At 39.9% G+C, this 24,025-nt stretch overlaps 1 protein-coding gene across 5 annotated transcripts in view; it reads right to left on the bottom strand.

Moving 5' to 3' along the window:
• Positions 1-113: 113 nt before the first annotated feature.
• The window catches only part of sash1b (SAM and SH3 domain containing 1b), a 35,942-nt gene continuing 12,030 nt past the window's right edge, over positions 114-24,025 (bottom strand). The window contains exons 1-18 of one of the 5 annotated variants that reach the window (XM_029493138.1): positions 13,134-13,217; positions 10,313-10,441; positions 9,600-9,650; positions 9,213-9,262; positions 7,549-7,592; positions 7,097-7,183; positions 6,902-7,014; positions 6,589-6,690; positions 5,570-5,702; positions 4,706-5,106; positions 4,414-4,488; positions 4,165-4,302; positions 3,954-4,086; positions 3,485-3,654; positions 3,187-3,393; positions 2,720-2,879; positions 2,321-2,452; positions 114-987 (exon numbers count right to left, since the gene is read on the bottom strand). In XM_029493138.1, coding sequence (XP_029348998.1) covers positions 173-987; positions 2,321-2,452; positions 2,720-2,879; positions 3,187-3,393; positions 3,485-3,654; positions 3,954-4,086; positions 4,165-4,302; positions 4,414-4,488; positions 4,706-5,106; positions 5,570-5,702; positions 6,589-6,690; positions 6,902-7,014; positions 7,097-7,183; positions 7,549-7,592; positions 9,213-9,262; positions 9,600-9,650; positions 10,313-10,357 — 2,856 coding nt within the window. In that variant the 5' untranslated portion in view covers positions 10,358-10,441; positions 13,134-13,217 and the 3' untranslated portion in view covers positions 114-172. Of the gene's footprint in view, positions 988-1,203; positions 2,453-2,719; positions 2,880-3,186; positions 3,394-3,484; positions 3,655-3,953; positions 4,087-4,164; positions 4,303-4,413; positions 4,489-4,705; positions 5,107-5,569; positions 5,703-6,588; positions 6,691-6,901; positions 7,015-7,096; positions 7,184-7,548; positions 7,593-7,666; positions 7,736-9,212; positions 9,263-9,599; positions 9,651-10,312; positions 10,442-13,133; positions 13,218-24,025 lie in introns of those variants that run through there. The other 4 variants (XM_029493136.1, XM_029493137.1, XM_029493140.1 and 1 more) reach the window with 4 other exon arrangements.

Raw genomic sequence — 24,025 nt, 5'->3', positions numbered from 1 at the left:
TTGATGAACCACGGTTACATTTCAGAAAGTGGTGGTTATAAAAAAAAAAAAAAAAAAAAAAAAAAAAAAAAGCCATACGCCTTGAAAGAAAAAAAATTAACTACAGACAGGGGTAATGTACAACAGCAGTAAGAAACAAGTAAAAATACATAACTTTTGATGCCTGTCCTTTTCAGGAAGTGGCTCTTTTTTCATCAGCACGCTGAGACTGGAGTCTTTCTTCCGTCAGGGAATCCAGGTTCACTGAGGTGACACAAGCCTTCTGCTGTCTTTTCATTTTCAGCCAACGGCTTTCAGTACTGGCTGAAATTGAATAATTCATCTTATCATCTGAAGAGATGTGGTTTGTGTAGTTGTACATGTGAGCTGCTTCATTGAGTGAAGGCTCCCGGTGTGAGCGTGGCAGGGAAGGTGTGTCTACAGGATGAATGGATCTCTGAGCTGAAACTTGTCGCAGCAGCTTGGGGTGTGTTGTTGTTTCTCTTCGTTTTGGATCAAATGCATTTCTTGTGTCGGAATTCAAAGTGCTACACACAACACTGTTTACTGTGAATGGAAATTGGGAGGATGGAAAGACGAACTTGAAGTGATTTGGAGGATTTACTGTTTTGTCTGTGCTCGGGGTCAGGTTCCAGTCTATAGGATGTGTGAGTTTTGCCTTCTGCTCTTTGTTGAGGCCTGACAGAGATGAGCAGCGCCTCAGCAGGTCCCTGGCTGAGTTTCTTCTAAGTTCCATGCAGCTTAAGCTCCGAGCAATGGCTCCACTCTGAAGATGACCTTTTGGTGAACTTAGACTTGAGCTATTCTTAGGCCGTCTCAGTGATAGTAAGAAACAGGGCTGACATCCTGGTCCGCTGTGGAGGAGAGCCTTACAAGGACTGGTGGAAGTCAGGGCGGGGTTTGCAGGGTTCTCAGGGGACGAGAGGTGGCTTGATTCAAAACCAGAGGAGGACCTACTGATGGACGTGGAACTCTTTTTGTGCCTTCCTGAAATAAACAAGTGCAATGTGTGCAGATCATGTAGATGCCAGTTAGCTGCGATTTATGTTTGACTTGAACACAACAACAGCAGAGCAGTCAGTGTTGGAAAAGAGCAGCTGATGTGAAAAGATGGCTGAGAGAAATGTCGAGATGTCCATGTAAATGAACGATGAATGAAAGAAAAGAAGGAAGCAGTCAAGTCTGGTAAAGCATGGAGCCATTTATTCCTCACGCTCAACCATGACAGAAGCACACAGCAGAAAACGCTTAAGACCCTGAACCTGCTACATTTCAGTCAGAATGAGTTTAACTTTGTCCTTTTGCTGTGTTAAACCATTAAAAAGGTTGTCTTTAGTCTGCATTTTAGTGCATTTACATTTATACAAAATGCCATATTTCAACAAGTATAATTATACTATTTTGTAAATATTTTAATTGTTCTGCATTTCCTGCAGTTTTTAGGCACATAATAAAATACTGTGCAACATTATATTTTACTGGACTAAAAAAATATACACACAAACAACAAACTCTTGAGAGAAATATACTATACAAGTGTGGCTGATCAGACCTCTTACCACATGACCTTTAGACATTCACAAAAGCCCTCATTTACAGTGAGAACAACTCTTTGCATTTTTACAATTTCAGACTGAAGCAAACAGTACAGAACAGTAAGAATTATATAATTATGGATAAAGCAAGCATCCACAGTAAATATGTACCGCAATTACCGAGAAGAAGAAGTTATTTTTTACTATTTATATCTAGAGTCGGTTTTAACACTCTCATCACACATCGGTTCAACAGTCACCAATTTCAGCAAACGCAAAACCACCACACAGCTCACAACAGCAGATCTGTCTGTGAGAAGACCCACAAGCTGCTCCACGTATAGATTCTTCAAGGGTGTGAAAAATGTCTTTAAAGGTCACTGATGAATTTAAAATGATGTAAGTGAACTTTTTAGTCCAATTAAAACAGAAAGCCTTGTGCCATCTCTTCTCCATTTTAATGCTTGTGAAGAAAGGTAAGTGATGTCAGTTCTCAAAACCACTGAACAGATAAAAAAGTGACCGTAAAACAGATTGATTCAGTGATGCAGAAACAGAAGAAAGTATGACTCAGAGAAGAAGATGCTTGGAGAAAAAACAACATCAGAAGTAAAATGACGACAGAGCAGAGTTTTTCCAGAACAGCATGGAAACTGAGTTTGTTGACTTGGAATGCTGAAGCATCACGACAGACTGAAGACCGTACGAAACTTTCTAGTGAGGGATGAGGCAGAAGTGAGCAGAGGAGGAGAACAGTGTTCACAGGCGTGTCAGACTGTCATTACCGTTCTCCAGGTTCTCATTACTCTCGTAGCAGCCTGAGTCTCGTGGGGAATCCCCCATGAGGCCTCGTCTGTCCAGGAGCAGCTTCTCCTGTGAGCCTCCAGACTGGCTGCTGCGCTCTGGGTCGCTGCTTCCTGCAAGTCACAACCCCCCCAGCAGGGGGCAGTCCGTCACATCATATGATCTCAAGAGCCCAGACACAGAATTTCAGTTTCCAAAGCAATATGAGGGAAGGAACAGAGAAACAAAAGCTGCATACAACACATCACAGGCCTGACTCCTAATAATAGAGAGGATTTACAAAATGTGAAGCCAAATAAATGCTACAATATATTATATAATATTGCATTTAGCAAATGTGATTTGACAGTATATCTGAGTGTCTCGGTGGTGATGATTACCTGACCCACCATCATACTCTTGCAGCAGCTCCACAGCGGTGAGCAGCACAGCTCTGTGCTGAGGATCTCTAATGTTCAGTTCATCCAGGTCCTCCTCCTCTAGCAACTTGAACGTGTCCAGATCCTCGTAGCCATTGAAAAGGAAGGTGGGAAGATGTTCCTGTGGAGAGAATGATCAGGAAAATGTGAGAGGGATTCATTTGAACTGTGCATGAGAAATAAGAACCATCTAGATACAACTAAGAAATTCTCCTTCTTGTTCTCCTAAATGTTGTCAAATCTTGAGAAATATTTCAACATTTTACAAAAATCACTCGTTCCTTTTCTTGCTTGGTTAAATCGAAGGATTTCATTGACCTGGCTGATAGTTATCTTTATTTGGCATGAAAATTAAAAGCAGTGGGAAACACTGAGCTTGGTTTCTGTCCAAGGAAAAGAAAAGCAAAGAAAAAAAAGCATTTGGTTACTTTGAGGTTGATACGATCAAGCAGCTCCTCCACAGAGGTGGGTTTAGGTTGCCGGGCCCTTCTCCTCCTGCGTGTCTTTTTGGGCTTCACCTCCTCCTCGTTCAGGACATCCACATAAATGAACTTGAAGGTGCCGACTTTACCGTTGAGCATCCCCATCCATGTGCCCATTGGTGGCTTACTGATAATATCAATGACATCTCCACTCTGGAAAACAAGAGCAGTCAGACTTGAGTTTCTGAGAAGAAATTAGCTCAGCACTCAGTATTGATATTCTGGATTATTACAGTCGTCAAACCTTCAGTTTGAGTGAGTCAGTGTCATAGGGACTGGGAGTGAAGTCAGTATGAACGAGAGCACGTCCACAGAAGGGTCCACGGTAAGGCAGCTCATCCTCTTCCCCGTCTTCAGACTTCACACTTTCTCTGTTGCTGTTGGAGGAGTCAGTGGTGCCCACTGTCTGACCACCTACACAAACCACAAAAGAACAATGAGCCGCTTCAAGGCCACGCGTCTCAACGGGTCTGTTGGTATTTGAGAACATTTTTGATCTCTTTTAATCTGACAGAAGTGCCAGATGTTCCACAGTTTCACACAGAAAGTTTAGACTGCGTAAAGCGATTTATTGTCTTTGAAACATTTTCTGATAAACACTATACATCTGGAGTTCCAAGGCCAAGTTAAAACAAACACAAGAGAATGAGGACTCAAGTGTAAGCAAATCTGGCATGCACATGCATGCACACAAAGTAAACACAGAGACTTACTCATGGAACTTTGCCCGCTGAGGGAACTCCTAAGGCTTTCTACAGACCCTCCTGGCTTCAGTTTGGGTTTCTCTAAAGAGTCTGAGTCTATCTGAGGCGAGTGAGGGCAGCAGGATATGCGGTCTGGGCTTGACTAAAATACAGAGAAGCAAAACATTATTACCTAAACGTCACAATCTTCATTAAATCACTATTTGCACAATTGAAATACCTGTTCAGACAGAGAAGAGTGGTATCTCTTTGACATGTGTTTTCTCATTGTTTCCCTCACAGACTTGACTTTTTTGCCCAGGGATATACGAGAGGTTGGTGGAGACTTAAGGGCATCTCTTGCACCTCCATCTCCAATCTAAATCAAATACACAAGAAAAAGGAGAACAAATTGGTGAACAGCTAATCATCTCAATGACTAATTTTGATTAAATCAATGGAAATGCAATATGCAAAAAAAGTCCCGTACAGTGTTATCATTTTCAGAGATGAGTGTGTGCGCAGAACGATTGGTCAAATCAAATCCTCCAAAGCTACAAGCTCTCTGTGAAGACAACAGACCGGCATAAAATCGGGTTTTAGTGAACAGAAAAGTAGCTCAACAAGGAAGCATCAAAGATGGTTAAGAATGAGTAACTTTAACTTAACAGTAAATTAATGAGTCAGTTTTGCTGACTCTTTGTGGGGTTGAAGGAACACTGGAGGTCAGAAGATGTATTCACTGTGTACAGAATAGGAGCATTATGCTTCTCAGTACTCACCCCGTGGTGGCTCAATGGGCTGAGAACACGGTGGCGGAGCTCTCCATCAGTCACTGAACGAGCAATTTTAGGCTCCACCTCTTTGCACCTCTCTGCTTCTGAAAAAGTGGAGCCACTTCCTTCACCTGCCTCCCCCACCTCCGGTGTTACTGTTATCTCCTGGTGAATAGGGCTCTCGCTAGTCTTGCTGAAGGCCTGGAAGATTTTCTGGCTGCTGCAGGTATCCAGACTGCTGGAGGAGGGGGACGTGGTCAGGCTGTCAGAGTCCCTGTCATATACGAGCTGCTCCTGCAGAGCCGAGGCCAGGTTGTCCACGGGGCAAGCTACTGCCTTTTTCAGCACACCAGCATAAAGGGAGGAGCTGGCATCTCCGCAGGGAAGACCATCCACAGTTAAGCTCTCTGCGTTAGTCACAGGACAAATGATGGCAGGAAAAATATCAGAAAAAAGCAATAGCATCAAAGCAACAACATATCCTTTAAAATATATACTCACACAGGCTTTACAAGTAGTGAAACCACATGGTAAATACCGTTTTTGCAATACATCAATTGCAATTACATCGAGTGAAATTACTGATATTTTCTCTGCACCCTGCATCACATTCAGCATCATGTTGTCTCAGGTGAACCGTTTCTTCAAATTACACAGCATGTGCTTACTGTAAACATCTGTTGGTGTGTAAAATGTCCATGGAACTACCTGGTATAAAACCTCAAATGTCTCTCCCAATTTTTATCAAGTACCATCACACAAAAAAATGAAAACATTCCATCCAATTTCTCTAGAATTACTTAAAACTAGGGTAAAGGCTGATACATCCAGGTGGCGTTATCAGATCATATCTGAGGATGGTTTTAGTACCGTCTGCTCCAGGCCTCTTGGAGTCATCAATTCTGATCAGCTTCTTTTTCACCTTCCGGGTTGAGTTGACCAGTTTATGGAGCCTCCTGAATGTAACGGATTCTTCTTGGTCATTGTCTGACAGGTCACAGGGCTGACAGGACAGACACAAGGAAGAATTTTATTTAGCATACAAATTTCAAGGTATCCTTTAATGATTGTACAAACCTTTTTAATTTAAAGCCAGTTACTATAAATGGAGAGCAGCAAACAGGAAAGCAGGTACCTGCTTAGCTAGCTGTGGAAAGTACTTGAAGCCTAATTTAAAACTGTGGTAGGAAACCACATTGATGACAGCCAGGCCACACAATCATTCTTAGCAGACTTTCGTTTTGTGAGAAAAATAAATGCTTGCAGCTTGGTAACCATCTTAACCATCAACTGAAATGATAGTGAGTGAAAATGCGGTGCACCTGCTGTATTTGAAGATCTGGATCAAATTTTGAGTTTTGAACATCTGTCATAAGTAAACAACAACTTATTGTAAAGTATGGCTTCTGAACAGACACAACAAGGGAGGGGGTAACAACTATCACAGAGAAAGAGAAAGTGTGAGGAAAACACACAGAGCAGAGAAAGAAATAGTCAGGCCATCCAGACAAATCTGAAAAATGTGCCCTGAACCTGAGCCCCTAATCACCCCACTCCGTGCATAAAAGAGCTGTGACCTGCATAACAGGGCCCTGTGCTGAATCCACCCGCACACTACAGCACAATAGGGGGTTAGCGCTTTGACAGCAATGAATAGAAGTCCGCCCAGCACCCTGCAGTTGGGAGAGTGCCCTGAGCTGCAGGGCTTTAGAGGGGCCCAGGTTCATCGCTGGGACAGCCACAGAGGGAGAGAGAGAAGCGCTGTCAACAGCTTGGTAGGCTTGGCACTGGTAGATCAGAGCTCCTCATGCACGGCACACTGCCTGAAGTTGTGATCCAGTACTAAAAAGCAGCTAAGGTCCCCCAAACTAGGAGCTTAAGAGACTTACGTCACAGCTGAATGACTCATTTGTGGTGGGACTGGAGGGATCGGTGCACTCTGCTGGATCAGACCTGCAGATATGTCTGTTTTGTATCTCAAATTCCTTTAGCTGCAAAAAACAAAAACAAACAAGCAAACAAAAAAAGGATCCTGTTAGCAGATACTGCAGAGCAAGAATACTTTATCTGTTTAAGGGCTGATGTTTTTGGGTCAGACATTTTCTTTAAGTCTTGACAGAGCAGAAAAGGCACAGCAGATTTAACTTCAATGTGATAGCAACAACACGTATAGTGAAGATTGTGGGATCTGTGACTTCATACCCGTGCCAAGGCTTCTTCTATTGAGATCATATTTTCCTTCACCATCATCATTAGCTGGATGCGTTCTTCATCACTCATGGTAATTTCACTCGCCACAAACCCAACATCATCACCTATACGGTAAAAATGAGAACGAAATCCTGAATATCAAACAACAAAAACCTGGTAGCACACCAGAATTTAAACACATCATACCTTTTGAAAGCTGACGTGTAACCCCTTTCTGTGACTTTCGGAAACTCTGCCAAAAAGACTTGCTCTTCCTTTTTCCATCAAACTTTCCTACACAGTAAAACAATCATAAAATCAGTTTACTTCATTGGAGAGAAATAATAAAGCTTCGAAACATCTTTGCCACATATTTCAACAATGAAATTTAGAGCAGGTAAGCATTATGTTTTATGTTAATTCCTAAATGACAGTGTTATCAAAACAAACCAGTACAAAAGGAAATTTTTAAAAAGATTATCGCTACATTGTCATAGATGTGTCAGAGAAAATATATGCTGGGTTTGAAAACACTCTCAAATAGACACTGCAACACTAATGCAAAAAGGTTCAGCAGTGGGTTAAGAAATTAATAAACATCACATCAGTCAGACTACTTATAATGAAGTGCACAACATAATCAGATCAATACAACCTACCTCCTGATGAGCCATCATTAGAGCTTGATTTGTGCACAGGAAACCTAAAAATCAAACAAAATATTTGGCTGACTTGAATGGTTGAAATCGAGACTCGAATCCCTGAAGGGAATAATACCTGTTTTCCAATGTTATTTTCTTCATTTTTCCTGGTATGCCACCTTATCCCTCTACATGACTATCCTCTGCCACACAAATAAATAAATAAATAAATAAATACAAAATAAAAATTACAAAAGCACACTGTCCCTCATCACAGTAGCATCATAGCAAAAGCAAATCAAAGTAGTCAAACTATGGAAAAGAGTGGCAGCTCTTGGCTGTGGACAGAGTGTCAGTGCTCTTCAGCCATTGCAGGAACAATAGAGCCTTTTCATCTCCAGTTGGGGTTTTGCAGCAACAGCACCGCTAACGTGGCCTCCGCATTCCCTGCACACTTTCACCCTCCCTCTTTCTCTCTTTCTGTCTGTCTGTCTGTCCATCAGCCTCTCTTCATCTCTCTGGACTGCTTGTTGTGTATAACTGTGTCTCTTTCCACCTCTCTAGAAGCTCACGCTTGTTGATGGTGCAGGTTATATCGTCTCCAGTCAAGTTGGAGGTTTCTCTTTTACCAGAGATACCTAAGATACCATAAACACTGGCAATGAAACTGATTGCATGAAACTAATTTCACCTTATCCTGAATATTCTGTTAAACCAGAGTTGCTTATTAATCATCTTGCCATAATAAACTGCACTGAACGACCAGAACAAATCTGTGATATTCAAACTTTGGATTGTTACTGAGTAAGACATCACCACTGTTTTTTCCAAGCTCCACAGATGTGGGGGTGGTGAATATTTGAAATATTTTGGAATTAAAATCGATAACAAATTTTCGTCCTAAGGGAAAAAAGGGCTATAAAATGAGGACAAAGAGAAACAGAAGAGAATTAGGAAGACTTTTAATTTAAAAGATATCACTGAAAACCAACCAACACTCAAAAATGAAAAGCCAAGTAAAACTCAGTAAAACTCATAGTGTTGTTACTGATAGCCTTGGTATCCTCCAGCATTTACCACTGGTCCCACTAGGGGGGAGTGTATGTTTCCAGTAACTTTTGTTTAAATACAGAGAGAGGAGATTTTTCTTGTTCAGGTTTTAAGGAAAGGCCTGTTAACAATAAAAATTTAAATATATATATATATATATATATATATATATATATATATATTGCTCAATTTCATCAAGCTTAATGAAATCAATATGTTGCTTTATCATTAGTCATCAACCAATTTCTTTCATCTTAATCAGCTTTCCAATGACAAAATATGACTAATCTTCAAAATCCTTTAAAAGAGACAATAGCGGGAAGGAAGGAAGTTTAGAGCTCAGACAGAAATTCTTCGGAGATGTGACTGAGGGGCATAAGGAAGCAGAGGAAACACACGTGTCCTCAGAGTAAATATCATAGTTCAGCTTCAAAAAGTAAAGGGCTTAAATAAATAATTAATGTTTATTCTGTAAAGAGATAGTACTTAATATAACCTGGACCATCTAAGGACCAAAAATAACAGCAAGCATTACAGCATATACTTCTACTACTATGTAGGGTATATAAATCTTGAAAATGCTTCCCCCCAGTTTGTCCAAAACTTTTAAAAATTTGGAATTTTTGATTTACCTTCTTTCTGTCTCTGGAGTGGACATGGCACTGCTGAGTCCAAGAGATTCCTGGAGAAGATAAAAATAATGTGAATGCTATGCTATGTTATATTACTTTCCTTGAAAGGAAACAGAAAAATCATATAGCAGAAATGATAGCTTACGCAGACAGAAGTTAGTTGTTAACAAAACAGGCACTTGTTTATCTGTAATTTGTTGGACTTAAAATGCAAGTCTCAGGGTCAGCAGCATCAGTTGGTGAAATGATATGTATTAGTCCTCTGCTTCAGTTTTGCTCAGGATGACATGACAACGTAATTCCGCAGACTCTTATCAGCCTGTGTGACGAAGAGAAGGGGAAGTTGCTGTCTCTTGAGGTCTGACACACTGAGAGCTGGATACTCACCTGGATCTGAGAACGGAGCTGCACTGATGTGGCCACTGAGTCAACCTTTCCCTGAAACACACAGGCAGGGTGAATGGAGGAGTAAATTATAGTGTCATCATGACACAGAAATAGAAATGATGTTCAGCTAACTGGCCCACATTATGGACCAATTCCAGTCATGTAGCCATGTTTAAATGGCTAATATGCCTGTGAAAGACTCACAGGTGTGAGGCAAATACTGAAGAAAAGCTTTTTTGTATTTTTTGTCTTTATTTATGACATAATAACAAAGTGAAGAATACTTAAGTAGATGAGAAAATTAATCCAGTTTTTATTTATGTTCATAAATGTGTTCATCTGGTTATCTTAGGTTTAGTATAAAGACTGGAAATAAAGGCTAAACAAACAAGTTATTACATAATTTATGAGTTTTAGACTTTTTTGGCAGGAGGATTATGTTACCTCCTACTAGAGCCAGGCTAGTTTCCCTATAACCTATAAGATAACTAACTTTCTGTGGGCTGTAAAGTCACTCTGAATGATGTGACAGATGTAAGAATGAAATGAACCCTCTAATCCAAGACAAAAAAAAAAATTACCAGTCCTTGAAAACAAGCTGTGGCAAGATGACAACAGATAGAACGATCTATTGTTTAATGCTGAGATAAAGAATTTTTTTGATTCCAGGAAAAGAAAAGAAAAGAAAAAAAAAGACTGATAAGACTGTTTACCATCTCTGCATCATTTACTACTTTGCGTTTCCGCAGCTCTTCCATTCTTTCACACACGTCACTGAGGGAGGTGCCGTAATACTGCGAGTATTCCTGCGCCAGGTCATCAAGGTTCCCCACTGAGCCATCCTGCAAAAGATAAGAAGCCCTCAAACTCAGACAGATATGAGCACAAACTGCAAGAGGGAAACAACACCCCACGGATGTTGAACAAGTTGCCAAACAGCAGGCAAGTACTGTGAATACCAACCTCTGTCCTGATAAGCCATTGTTTTAAGCTTTAGTTTGGTGAGCAGCAGCACAAACAGCCAGGAAACACCGAGATAAAGCACCAGGACTGTACAAGCATCAGAGACATCCAGCTGTGATATTGCCTGTCTAGTGTCTTCACCACTTTGTTACCTTCCTGCCCACTGACCCCTTCCACCCCCTCAGTCCTACTCAGACATGACCCCCTGGGCAGAGGAAGCACCGTGTGACGCAGCTGCAACTCTCACTCAGCTCTCCTTGAATAAACAGGAGCTTGCTCAAGAGGCAACAGTTCAGTCTACCGTAAATCACAAGCAGAAGAATCACTCAGTCAGATGAGTTTTAGTCTTGACTCCTCTATCCTTTTAGTTTCCTACAATTGTGCAAGCTGGAGTTATGAGCTTTTGCTATGAAGGAAGGTGAAAGAGAGATACTTAATTTCAGAAAATTTTTGTCACCTTGTCAGGGGAATGACCCTGGTTCTAAACGAAAGAGGCATTTTGAACCAGAGTAAAGACCTTGCTGTCCATCTGAGCAGGTAGTGTGTACTGTCACAATATTGTCACTAAGATAAATGTTTTTCTATAGTACTGTAAACAGGTAGCTTACCCAAAATTATGTTGCATTTTAGAAAAACACATAATTATCCCTGATTGAAATCTCCATCATAAGTTCCAGGCTCTATGAAAGGCAGTTGTAAAATATTTATATCACCAATTTGAAACTGTTTAACTGACCTAGTTTCAATAATAAAGTAATGCTGTGATAGGCTGTGATTTAAAAATTCTGTAAAATACCATGAAACTATCAAATCACAAATTGCTGTGTTTTTACTTTATGACTTTTACATTTTGAGTATGTGTGTTGATTTTCCCAATCGTACAGTTACTGCAGACTCAACATTCTGACTTATACAAAGAGACAAAGACAACATGACAGAAGAAATATAAAATGACATTGTTGGCAATACAACCTGGATGGAGGGGGACGGTTCCTGATTATGCCTTGTCACGAGGTAATACTGGAGAGATGAGCATAATCTGTGTCTGATTTTAAGTAATAGCTATCCATTATTTCCATAAACCATTTCATACATTATTATGATTATCATTATTATGTTTCAGTCATGCCATACCCTGAAGGAATGCAAATGTGTCCTGCTGAACACAGTCCGCTGCAGTGAAAACTAATACTGTGGGCTCACTTGTCTCATGGCATGATAGACTGTGACTGGCTCAACTGTCCAGCAAAGAGAACCATTCATTTGGTAAATGACATGCCCCCGGGTTGAAAAAGGCCTAAAAATCTGGCTGCTTTTCATACAGTCAAGAAACAAGGCTGAAGCTGACTGAGAGGCACTGCGTTGTGCCTGGCTGCTGCAACTCTCACGTCGCTGATCCACATAAACAGCCTATTGTGGCACAACCACATGATATTGTATTGCCTTAAGTCCTTATCAGACACGGTGCATGTATACATCTCTGTTACATATGAGTGTAAACACTCTTTGGCATATGAAAAACAAATTGCCCTAAATGTGAAATCTAATAAACAATACGAGTCCCATTCTTACGCCAAGACTTTTTACAGAATGGTAGTTTTGGGAAAATATTCCACTGTGCTGTCTCTAAATTAATGGTCTCTGAGCCAAAGCTGCAGAATGAGACATCAACCACAGAGGCTTGAAGAGGAGAGTGTGGTGTCACATTTCTCAGGCGCTAAGCATCTCATAGGCAGACAAAAGATCCACGTGCCCTGAGGGCCCAAAGTGCTTCATGAGAGTTTTTACAGTTCATCTGCCTTGTCTCACCTTTTGAGACAACCTGACCTGGGGCACAAAGTTTTGGCAAATAATTTGTTTGGCTTTATTGTGCTCTGAAACAAAGTAGGATTAGGTATCTTCAGCTTCAGATGTCAATACTAAGAGTATCAGATTCAGACAGGAATAAGGAGTTTAATTTTCCATGATTGACAGCTTCTCTGACAATATATGCCCTTAGAGAATAAACTTTTAAGTGAGCTACACTTTTGTCAGAACCAGTATTCTACAGAAGACCACATCCAGACTGATGCAGCTGAGCAGGACCTTTGCCAAAGACAGCTTGGTCAAACCAAATCCATGAAAAGAAAATGCACGTATATACATGTGTGCTGTATTTATCCTCCCATTAATGTCAGAAGGATGTCACTCAAGTTTAAAACTAGTAAGCAATATGAAATACATGCTCTTAAAAACGTTTTGTCATTCATCCGTCAAGCAACCAAATCACTTCATTTAAAGGACTGTCACTCGACTATCACATACGATAGATGTCTTCAACAAAGTATTGTCTGATGTCACAAAAGATCACGTGAAAACAAGCACTCACTTGTTCAAACCTTTCTGCTAAAGGAAAGTCTTTATTAACCGACTACAATAGCAATCAAGCCCACAGGGTAAGCTTAAGATGGATACATGGAGTCGAATTTTGTAACAAAGCAATATACATTGAAACTTTCCCCAATGAAGTTTTAGAAAGCTACCAGCTAACCAAAGGAGCACATTCCACTGCAAACACAAAAATACACTCACCACAAACAGGGATCTGGCTGCCAACAGTAGCTACCCAACACAGTCTGCTCTTCAGCTCTTCCACACTAAGTGAAGGGCTTCGTTTTGAAACTTAGCTCAGTTCACTGAGTGGAGGACAAGGACATCCTGAAGAGAAGGGGAGGGGTGTCTGGCCTGCATAAATCATAGGGAGTTTGGTTGAGTGGAGGTTGGGGGAGCTGCAACCGCACATGTGCTGCTGGGTGGGGCTGCTGTATTCTCTCCAGCTAAGGCCCACAGGGACTGGCTGACTCACATGTTCAAATAAACCACCACCTCTTAATGTGTGAGAGTGTGCCTACATGTTTATGTCTGAAGGAGGGTTAAAGTGATGTGTCTGGCCAATGTTGGGCTTGTAATATGTTGCAGTAACGCCCCTTTATTAATATGGAGGTGTTTCCCAAAAAAATGTTGGAGAAGGCAGTAAATGAATACAGACAATAAAAATAACAACAACAAAACAAACCCTGTGGAGTTTCCTTGTAGACTAAATATACATTAAACATTTCTCACAATATTACATATTATGAGAAGTCAAAGTCTGATAAACATGTTACTGGGATCTTTTATTGTGTTCAAATTGGTGGATTTGGTCGGGGGACAGTCTTTTAAAGGTAACAAATTTAAACCTTGAAATCCGTTTTGAGGTAAACTGGGAGGCAGTGTAGAAATATTAAGGCGATTGATATGATCCATTTTCTTTCTTTCTGTGAAAAATAAACACCTTGTGAAACATCATGGTAACCAAAAGGACCAGCAGCAAGCAAATGAAATAAAGAACAGACATGATGCCTGACTAACTAGCAGTCTCTACGCCAGTAGGTGGCAGCAAATAGCTAATCTACATCAACAACCCTCAGTTACTTCTCGATGCGCTGAATATAGTGTTGAAGTGAAGTAGTAGATGTGAAACCATTCACATTTATATTTATTTTTACTTTAATCAAGGTAGCCCTGAAAAGAAATCCTCTGTGTATTATGAAGCTGCTTATTTCAAGTTGCAATCATGACTTACAGCAGATGTTAACAGACCTACAGCACACAGCAATAGGATTCTCCTCCTCTGAACACTGCCGTGGTGTTTCCACATCTCAGCAAAGGCATCTTTACATATCATGAAGGCATTAACTAAGTATCAGGGTGGTGACCTCGTTTGCTTGTAGTGTTAGTCAGAGAGATTAAGTGTAGAGAAATAGCCTTCAACATCTTTGTGTAATCGTGACCCCAGTCCTTCTAATCTTCATCTTTAATAGCTGGTCACTGACTCCAGAGCAGTGAGCAGCGGCAGCAGGAGGTAACAATACCAGTGTCAGATCTGAGGCAGGAGGTTGAAGATTACGCTGAGCTGCAGATGGATGGTGCAGGGGTGAATTCTGTGCAGGGTACAGAAGGACCCATGCAGCTAATGCCAGAAAGGGCAGTTTTCCGCCTGGCTTCACAGCAGATGACTGCATGTCACCTCAGAGCACAGGGGGAGCCTGGAGATAGATACAATTCCTCCACGCCAGCCAGCTCCTCGAGTCTCCTGTGCCGACCTGAAGCCTAATGATCTGAGCTTTGATGCCTGTGGAGATCAGTCTGGGCTCTCTGGACTAGAGCATATAGTTGGCCACCACACCACCTTACATGGAAAATTTCTATTAGCGTAAGATTTATTTAAATATATATAATATAAATATAACCTGTGTGTTGTAGGTGTACATAATTACATTAAAATGCAGCTATGAATGTTCCTGTCTATAGGTGAGAACACAGTATAATCTATGTTTTAATATTTTTGGTGTTTTTAGAAGCAGATACGGTAAAGAAATATCTAAAGTGAGATCAGATGAGATGGCAGCATTGATATGTACTGTAGTCTAACAAAAACATAAAAAAAATGAATAAATAAACTCCTGTGATTCTGACAATGACTACTGTTCCAGAGCACCCATGGGCCCTGTGTAGACTGACAGCTTAACCATTCATGTCTGAGTGGCAAGTGGATTGTGGTCCCCAATGAGCATTTGATGAGAAGGGTCGCACTGTGACATGCACGGTGTCAGTCACAGATACATATGCCGCATTTAAAATGTTGTTTGAACTGCATCAGCAAGGTCTGCAATACACAGCTCTGCTTCCACTTTTCATCCTTTCAGTCACTGAGCAAATATCAGTCAGTGCTGACGGAGACAAAAGGCCTGCTTCAATGCACAGGATATTTCTAAAGCTCTCATTCTGAGTGAAGTATAAATAGCAGAAACAAGAAACAGACATTTTGTATCAGAAGATTGTGAGCAGATATTCAGCCACGCTTACTTCAAACCAGTGGACAGTTTCATAATGAATTTTAAAGCCAGTTTCCAAAAAGGAAAATAGAAATGACAATGTTGTTTTGATGTGTTGGAGCTGCTATGGGATACCAGCCAGATCTCCAGATAAAACATTTTTAACACTAGCAGAACACACATCCCTGATTTAGATGCAGGAAACTTCATTCTACACAAAAGACCTCAGCTCAACCATTCACATTTGGAAATATGTATAGCCTATTATTGCAAGACTCCCCTGTGGATTATGCTGAATCTCAACTGGTTTTGAAGCCGATCCCACATTGTCCCTATTCCTTGGAGCATGTTTAATTCAACAGTTCAGAGATCAAATGAAGAATTATCCCCTTTAAATTTCTGTTAAATTACATGCATCAAAATCCTGTGTATATCAAATCCCCTCTGGATGGCTGTGTGTTTTTGGAGTAGGGGTTGGCCTGGAGATTGTCTCCCGTTCCTCTGAGCACATTTAATTCAGTGGTGCTGAAAACAAATACGAAGGCCTCCCCTTTAAAATTCAACACAGTTCACACCCAGAAACACTGTGTATTCACATTTGCAAAGGCCTCTGTGAATGGTTCTAGTTTGAAGTGAAAGAAGCCTGTGGATTGTTCGTATTCCTTGGACCATATTTAATTAGGAGGTGTTGAAATCATTTCATTTGCCCCTCACCCTTGTGCTCAGATAATTACCCTTCTATGACAGTGCTGCGACCCCCCCAAGACGCGACTGCCAGCTCGCAACCTCTTTGGATGCATTATGAGTGGGGCTGCTCACGCCTCACAGGAGCACAACATCCACCGATCCTCCTGTGAGACACAATGAAGGAGTCAAGGGCAGCTGTCAATCATGCAATGTAAGACCATAGGGCCTCCTGAATGAGGTAATTCTACATGGTGTGAAAAACAAGTGAATTGCTCCAATCAGAAAAGAACATACCCTCTGGACATCCCTCTTTAGAAACTTTCTGTGGGAAAACCATGCTAAATAGAAATTCATTTGACTTAAAAAAAACTCCATGGCACGGTTCACTGTAATAAGTTAGACAAAGAAAGGACAAAGACTAGGCTCCTGAACTGAGAATTGACTGATACAAAGTGGGCAACTTCATTCAGCCAGCAGCCCTTTTAACCTTGCAGTGGCATGTTGTTCCACAAACACTGACTGACACTTCCTTGTGCACAGCCAAAACTTTTATCCAAGGGAACTAAGATGTTTCTGACAACACTTCTTATTATCTAGTCAGACTCAGCATCTGGACCATCTCTGATTGAATTGAATCTCTGAGCCCTGCATCTTAACACAGCGATGATGTACTTGAAGCATTCAGAGGATGATGCTTACTGGTTTAACATGCCCCTTTTGACAACCCAGACATCCCAACAGAGCAGATGACAACATCTTCTGTCCAGCTCAATTTGTCACCTCACTCTTCTAAATTCTCAGATGTGCTGTCACCTACCTTGTCATCCCAAGGACATCCACTACATCCATTAATGGATGATAACTGCAGCTAGCCAAGCATGCTCTGACATCATAAGAATTGCATGAAGATCTATAGTGAACCTGCAAGCCCATTAGATAATAGTTTAACATCCAAGAGAAGTCTTACTTCCTGTGCTGTACTGGTAAGAAGTAGTAGAATGTAAATATGTAATTAATCCAGCTGTGATGATTCTAGAAATCATTTTAGGGATAATAATGACAGATATACATATTCACTAATCGGAATCGATCTCTGGATCAGTATCTAGCCCTTTGTTAAGGTTTTCATCTGGTCAATGTTTGTAACATCCACACAGCCAAATTTTAGGTTTTTTATATATTCCCAGCCACTCAGTGCTTGGATGCCTTTAATCACAGAATAAAATGTCAGTGAATGGCAATATAAAATTAACTCATGGAAGACAATGAGGTTTCTTTCAGAGGTCTGTTTAGATCTGCAATATTGTAAAAATATCATTCAAACTTTAATAATGCAGAATGCTTAAACCATTTTAAGTCAAGCATAAGGACTGAGGAATAAAAAATTCAATAATTAAATTCATGCATTATAAACCATCACCCTACAGCAGTCTACTCAGTTCACACAACACATACTCCTAAGTATAAGTACAATGCCAACAAAGTGTGTTCCCTCATCGTATATATGAGCTATAATGAAAAACACTCCAGTTTTAGGTTTCATGATAAACATATGAAAGATAATGTGAAAAAGACTTCATTGCCAACTAAAACAATGCATTCTGGCGTGATAACTAACTACTGATGGATATTTCAGTTCCGATAAATGTAATTCCTTTTAGTTCAAGTACTTGGGGAGCAGGCTGGTTCTAGTTGAAAGCTCATCCAAATCTGGTCCTTGGTGTCCCAGAGGAATGTCAAGCTTCGAAGGCCCAAGGATCGTTTTCTTGATTTAAAATCACTTGCTCCAGCATTCCCATTACATGCAAACCCTTTTGTTAAAACCTGTTTCCATTTCCGTTTTTTTCAATATCCTTAGTTTTCTTATCTCTTTGTCCCATTTTCCTGTCCTTTGTTTTTTTTTTATCTCTACCCCTTTGAGCCTAATGCTTTTTACCATTGTTTGCTCAGTACTGTCACCCATTCGCCCTTTCACTTCAGACTACAGTCGGATGCCCCCATTTGCTTCATGATGCACGAATGGGGCATTATACTGTAATATGTTTGAAATCCCATTCTAGCAACGAATAAATTAAGAATATGCATTTGGATATTGAATGTGCATAATAAAAATAGATGATTCACATACTGGCGCGCTGTGGTTCTGTGATATCCTCTTTTTGTCTAGAGGTGAAATAAAGGCCATGTTGAGGTGAAGAAGAAATAAGACAAACAAGCGAACAAGGAACATGAAAAACAAGGGGAAATGCCTTTAGAGTGTTTACTGATGGGGGCAGCTCATAATAAAGAGAAATTGCAAACTGAATAAAATGAATGCATGCATCCACTAGAGCTCTGCCATGTTTTTATTCAAGCATTAGTTGATGATATGTGATCAGGACCTGACAGTGTATGATAAAATAAAATTAAAATTAAGCCCTAACCCTAACCCTAACAGTAAGGGCTGCCAATAATAACCAATCATTTTCAATTCAATGTCAATTGAATTTCTAATTAATGAAAATGAAAATTACCTTGTAAAATTTCGCCAAACCCAGTATGATGAATTTAAATAACTTCAGCCCAAAACCCAAAGACATGATTCATCGTCATAATATTACAGAGAAATAAAGACATTTGGGACTAGTAAATGTTTGTTGTTAGTTCTAATTGAAAGATTGTTGCAGGTCTGTGATGACATGCTGAGACCATTTGACAATATATACAATATTTTATCGACATACAAAAAATAAACAGTGTGAAAATGTTCTTAATACCAATGTTTGGACCCAGTCACCTGTAATAGTATTTCCATTGGCATACTCAAGATGTAATCTGACAGTCAGCTGGCAGAGAAAAAGCTTGTTTGAATGCAGATTCAGCCAAGGTCGTGTGATAATGTGTGCTGCATTTGGCAGTGTTATGTGTGCAGAGAGCTACATGGCACTGGCAGTAAAATCAGTTTGTTTACAACTAAAATAAGTAGATAACAATCTGCTCATAGCAGCATGAGCTGTCATACTCAGAGCAAAGAAATGTAATAAGTGAAAATGACTGAATGCAGTAAGAATGCAAAGCATTAACATTAATCGCTCTGACTTTATTTATATATAGACTTAATAAAATTTTGCATTTTTTTTTATCTTGTGTTTATCACTCTTATAATATGAATAAATAACCAACACAATCCAAGTGAAAGGTCAACTGTCAACTCTGGCAACAGCAGAGGTCATGGGATAAATTTTATTTGCTTTGCCCATCCTGCGGAGCATTCAGATACAATACCTGTCATCCAGCTTCCTGTCATTCCTCACAGAAATGCACATTCTGCACTCTTCACAACTATCACCAGAGCACTCACATCCTCATATTTATGTTCCCTTTGTGGAAACAGGTAGATATTTAATATAAAAAAGGTATCAGATAGACACAAAGGCCATTTGTCAGACACCACACTTTTTCCATGTGCACAGTGGAAAACACCGTTTTAAGGCATTACTGTCATTGCAGTCTCAGGGTAATTTAGAAAGGTTACCTGATTTAACCTGAAGCCTGACAATTCTCCAACTTTTTAAAGTTTTTGTATGTGTATGCATGTGTGTGGCACAAACAAGTGCTCAATTAGTGCTCAAACACAACACCCTGATCAGAAAGTCACCTTGATGTTCTCTCTCTGGCAAAAACAGTAAGTGAAAAAGGTCAATACAGCAGTCTTGGCTGTCTATTAACGGCCCAGCTGAGCAAATTTTATTTCCTTACACTCAGTCATCCATGTAATTTCACTATAGCAGCTGAGGCTGCGTGTAAGGCTGAGGCTGGCTAATTATTGATGTGACTGAAGAAAAGACAGAAAGAAAGAAAAAAAATAAGAGTAGCTCCAGCGAGAATTGACGCCACTGTCTGGAGCTCTTACAGGTGTTATATGGCAGTCTTGCAGAAAAATCATGCTTATATTTGGCTGCATCGGCCCATCTATCTATTTCACAAACGAGATAAGAAAGTTAGTCCTGTTCTGGGAAAAGAACTTGAAAGAACAGTTGTTATTGCTGTAATGGATTTGCTTGATATATTGGTCAGAAAATGAAAGAAAGCCTGACACTAAAATAAAAACAGACATGTATTTTACAAAACATTGTAAAGCCTTCTTCTGCTTCCAGAGAAAAGATTCAGAATATAATCATGCTTTCATCTATGCGTTATATCAAAATAATGAAAATGGTAACATTAGTCATCTCTGAAGAACAGAGTTGTTTCCAACCATGCGCGCATGTGTGACACTGAAACAGATGTCAGATTTGTGAGCAAAGCTGAAAATAACACTGTATACACTCCACTGAGTTTATCAGTTGAACAGTCAGGGGCCTGAGTCACGATGAGGCATATGAGGGGTTTTATGATTGAATGATGGACTCCACGTTCCCGTTATTAGAAAAGCAGGCTGACTGCAACTACATATTGATTGACAAACCACAAGGCAGACAGCAGTATTAAAACTATAAGAGGACCTCCACTGAAATAATTTTCACTGTGGGACAAACTCAAAATTGTCTTTTGGGAAAATTCTGCATACAGGGGGGGAAAAAAATTTGAATCTGGTCTGGTAAACACAAAAACATTTGGAGAACAGCTGGGATTTCTACATTATTACTGCTCCATCATTTTGAGGCTTGCTAGTTGGAACAGAATGTACAATGGGTGTACAAGGAAGTCACTCAAGTAATACATAAAAAAAAAAAAAAAAAAAAAAAAATTACTGGCCTGTTTACTATAGGTATAGCTCTAATGTCTTCATATGGTGCTGGGAAATAGTGTTCAATTAAACAGAACATTTTGGATCATTAAAGTAGCCTTGATGCCAGCAAAACTCTAGTAATTACAAAATAATGCAACAGCATTCAACAGCATCACAAGCAATGCCATCCAAAATTACCAAAATTATCAACCCCTCCAATATAATTTCAACAAAAACTGAACATTACAATCATCATGAATGATGATGTATTACACAGCTGCTGTGTTACACTGAAATTAATTAATAAACCAGCAACTTAGTGTTTCTGTTGTAACATGTCACAGAACATTTTCTTTCCATGAGGAACACAGAGAACACATGATGGACATGAGACATGTTTTTTGGAGGAAAATGTCCCTTCCAGGAAATTACAAAAGGGATGTCAGCACAGATCTACTGATGTCCTCCCGCTCCGATCACATGATAAACAGAGTAAAATAATAGACAGCTCTTTCACAAAGAAAAGTCAAGAATTCTGGCTGCTCTATGTGCTACACCCACTGGCAAATTATGTTAGTCTTTCCAGGACGGACAGATATAGCTGTTGGAGGTGGGGGAGGCGACAGATGGAAGTAGATGATAAAGACCAAAAGTTTTTAATACAGCATAACAAAAAAAGCTTCCTGTTCTGGCCAATAAGTCAAGTTTCTATGGAGACAAGCCATAAATATGTCATTTTACAGAGCTAATGTGATCATTGAAGAACCCAGTCACGTTTCTCATGGCGACTTTATTGGCCACCATGGAGACCATTACGTAATTATTGTCTAATAGGTGTTTAAGGAAACTGCTTGACTAATGGATACAGTGCATCAGATTAGGTCATAACCTTGACAATGACATTAAGACAAGGCAGGCAAAGCAATCAGTATATGCATTTAAGATACTGCCCAATCCACAGAAGAGAAAACGGATGGAGCGCTGTGTAACTCAAGAGAAAATATTTTTAGAGCTAGCAAGCCTTTAAATGTCCATTTGTTCTCAATAATGGTCACATACAACACCCAATAAAGGAAATTTATCATCTATAAAAACATTGTCAACCCCAAGACTCATACAAGTGAACTCATAAAATAATTTTCTTTGTCTGACAAAAACCACTTTGGGAATTTTTATAATCAAAGGCAGAACTGCTCAGAGCCAAGCCAAAAGTTAAGCAAAGAAGCTATCTTTTACTTCACAGATTTACATCCCTGATTGAACCTATGTGGGTCTGTCTGTGTCTTATGTCATCCATGCAAAAGGTCTTCGAATCTTCGAATCAATTTTTCTGCAAGGATGACTCCAGAGAAGAACTTTAAAAAGCTGAAAGCAAAATGTCAGCAGCTCTGACCTCTCCCTTGTTTACTCCAGTGCCACTGCCTTTTTAAAGGCTGATTAATGGGACATATTTTGGATTCCAATTCATTAAGAAAACTTTGAGAAATAACTTCAATATGCCCAAGAGTTAACTATGTGACTGAGTGATCAAGATCTCCATTTGGCAGAGTAATATGCTCAGACATTTATGCACATTAAAATGAAACCTAACGCACTTCTGAGCAATAAATATTCAACACAGTGAGTTTAGATGCAGGCTGCCTGCCGGATGAAACCGTCTCATGAGGTGCAGACAAGACGTCTTCGAGGAATCCTTGTAAACTCGTGTCATGCGATGAGGTTGAGATATCACGGACAACACTGCACCAAGAACTGAGAGACATCAAGTGTGGTGTCAAAATCAAAAATTAACAATACAGCGATATTTTACACTTTCATCTTATTTGTTCAGTGTAAAACTCTTCTACTGTTTTCACTTTAAAATTATGACCTCAAATATCTGCTGCAGTCAAAGAGTGGGATTCTTGGAATGTAACAAAATGTAATTAAAAAATGTTAAACTCAATGTGACAATTCACATTTTGGTTACCTAAATAATGCGCAAATAATTATTACATTTTATGTACTGAATAGTAAACAACTTTCAGCTTCAAACTCTATTAAACTGACTGTGAAAATGCAAAATTAGACAGACAATAATAATAATAATCCAAGTAACAGTCCTTGCCACCGGGAGTGATTTCAGAGATTTATGTAGTGCGTCTGGGTTAAGTGGATTGATTTCTTTCTATTTAAAACAACATATGCCATTTGTAAAATAATAAGCAGTTCTGTTGGTGTGTATCTCCAAAGGCACTGCCCCATTCCAGCTCATCCATCTGTTATATCACTGAGATTAAAAGAAATGCTAAGTGTTTGCCGATAATACTCTTATAATACTTATAAGGGTCCATCAGGGTCCATTACAGCTCCTTAACTATGTGAAGATAAGCTACCAAACAGCACATTTCAGCAAATCATGTCATGATCCACAACCCTTTCACTCAAAATGTAAATGGCAAAAAAAAAAAAAATATTGGAATGGTTGAAAACAGTGACATAAGTGTGGCATTTAAGTGTCTGCTTGGATACTAGTCAACAAGAGCTATTCAGCTGATCGTACTATTCATTAGATACACAGCTAGAGGCTCTACTACTGTCACTAGTGAATCACCCCACTACAACCCACCAGATATGAGGCCAGGGGTCCTGGCGCAGCGGTGCGATGGCCTCATTGTGCCATATGGAATTTTTTTTTTACCATGTCTCTGCAGCCCAAGTGTGAGCCAGCAGACATGTCAACTTTTGAGACCTGCAAGTGCAAAGGTGAATCCCAGGCTTGTCTGTCAGAGCCTGCAGCAGAGTGGGCAGTGAGACAGGCCAGGCTTACTCATGAATGCAATAGCTAAGGGGCCTCCTGTCATTCTGCCAGTTCAGGCTCCATGAAGTACCTAACTAACAGTTACCTAATCCACCCTTTGTGTCATTGAGCTAATAACCACCCAGAATGTGCCGGTTAAACCATAGGTGACGTGCAGCTGCGACAGTGAAACAAGATGCAGTTTGAAATTTTTTGGCACAATGTGTTTGTAGACTGAATCCAAGCATTACTGACCTAAATAACTGTATATCCCCAAATTACTTCACACAGGGCTTATTCAAATCCCTTTGTACCTTTGTATTAAAGGTGAGGCAAAGGTTATAGTGAAATTCGAGAATTTAGTTTTTTCTAACCACACAGAAAGGTGCAATGCACAGTACAAAATATTCAGAGTGAGGGTTCTGTGAAA

Source organism: Echeneis naucrates, chromosome 22, assembly GCF_900963305.1.
Source record: "Echeneis naucrates chromosome 22, fEcheNa1.1, whole genome shotgun sequence".
NCBI lineage: Eukaryota > Metazoa > Chordata > Actinopteri > Carangiformes > Echeneidae > Echeneis > Echeneis naucrates.
The sequence above is the reverse complement of the archived record's forward strand: the minus strand, read 5'-3'. Positions and strand labels throughout refer to the sequence as shown.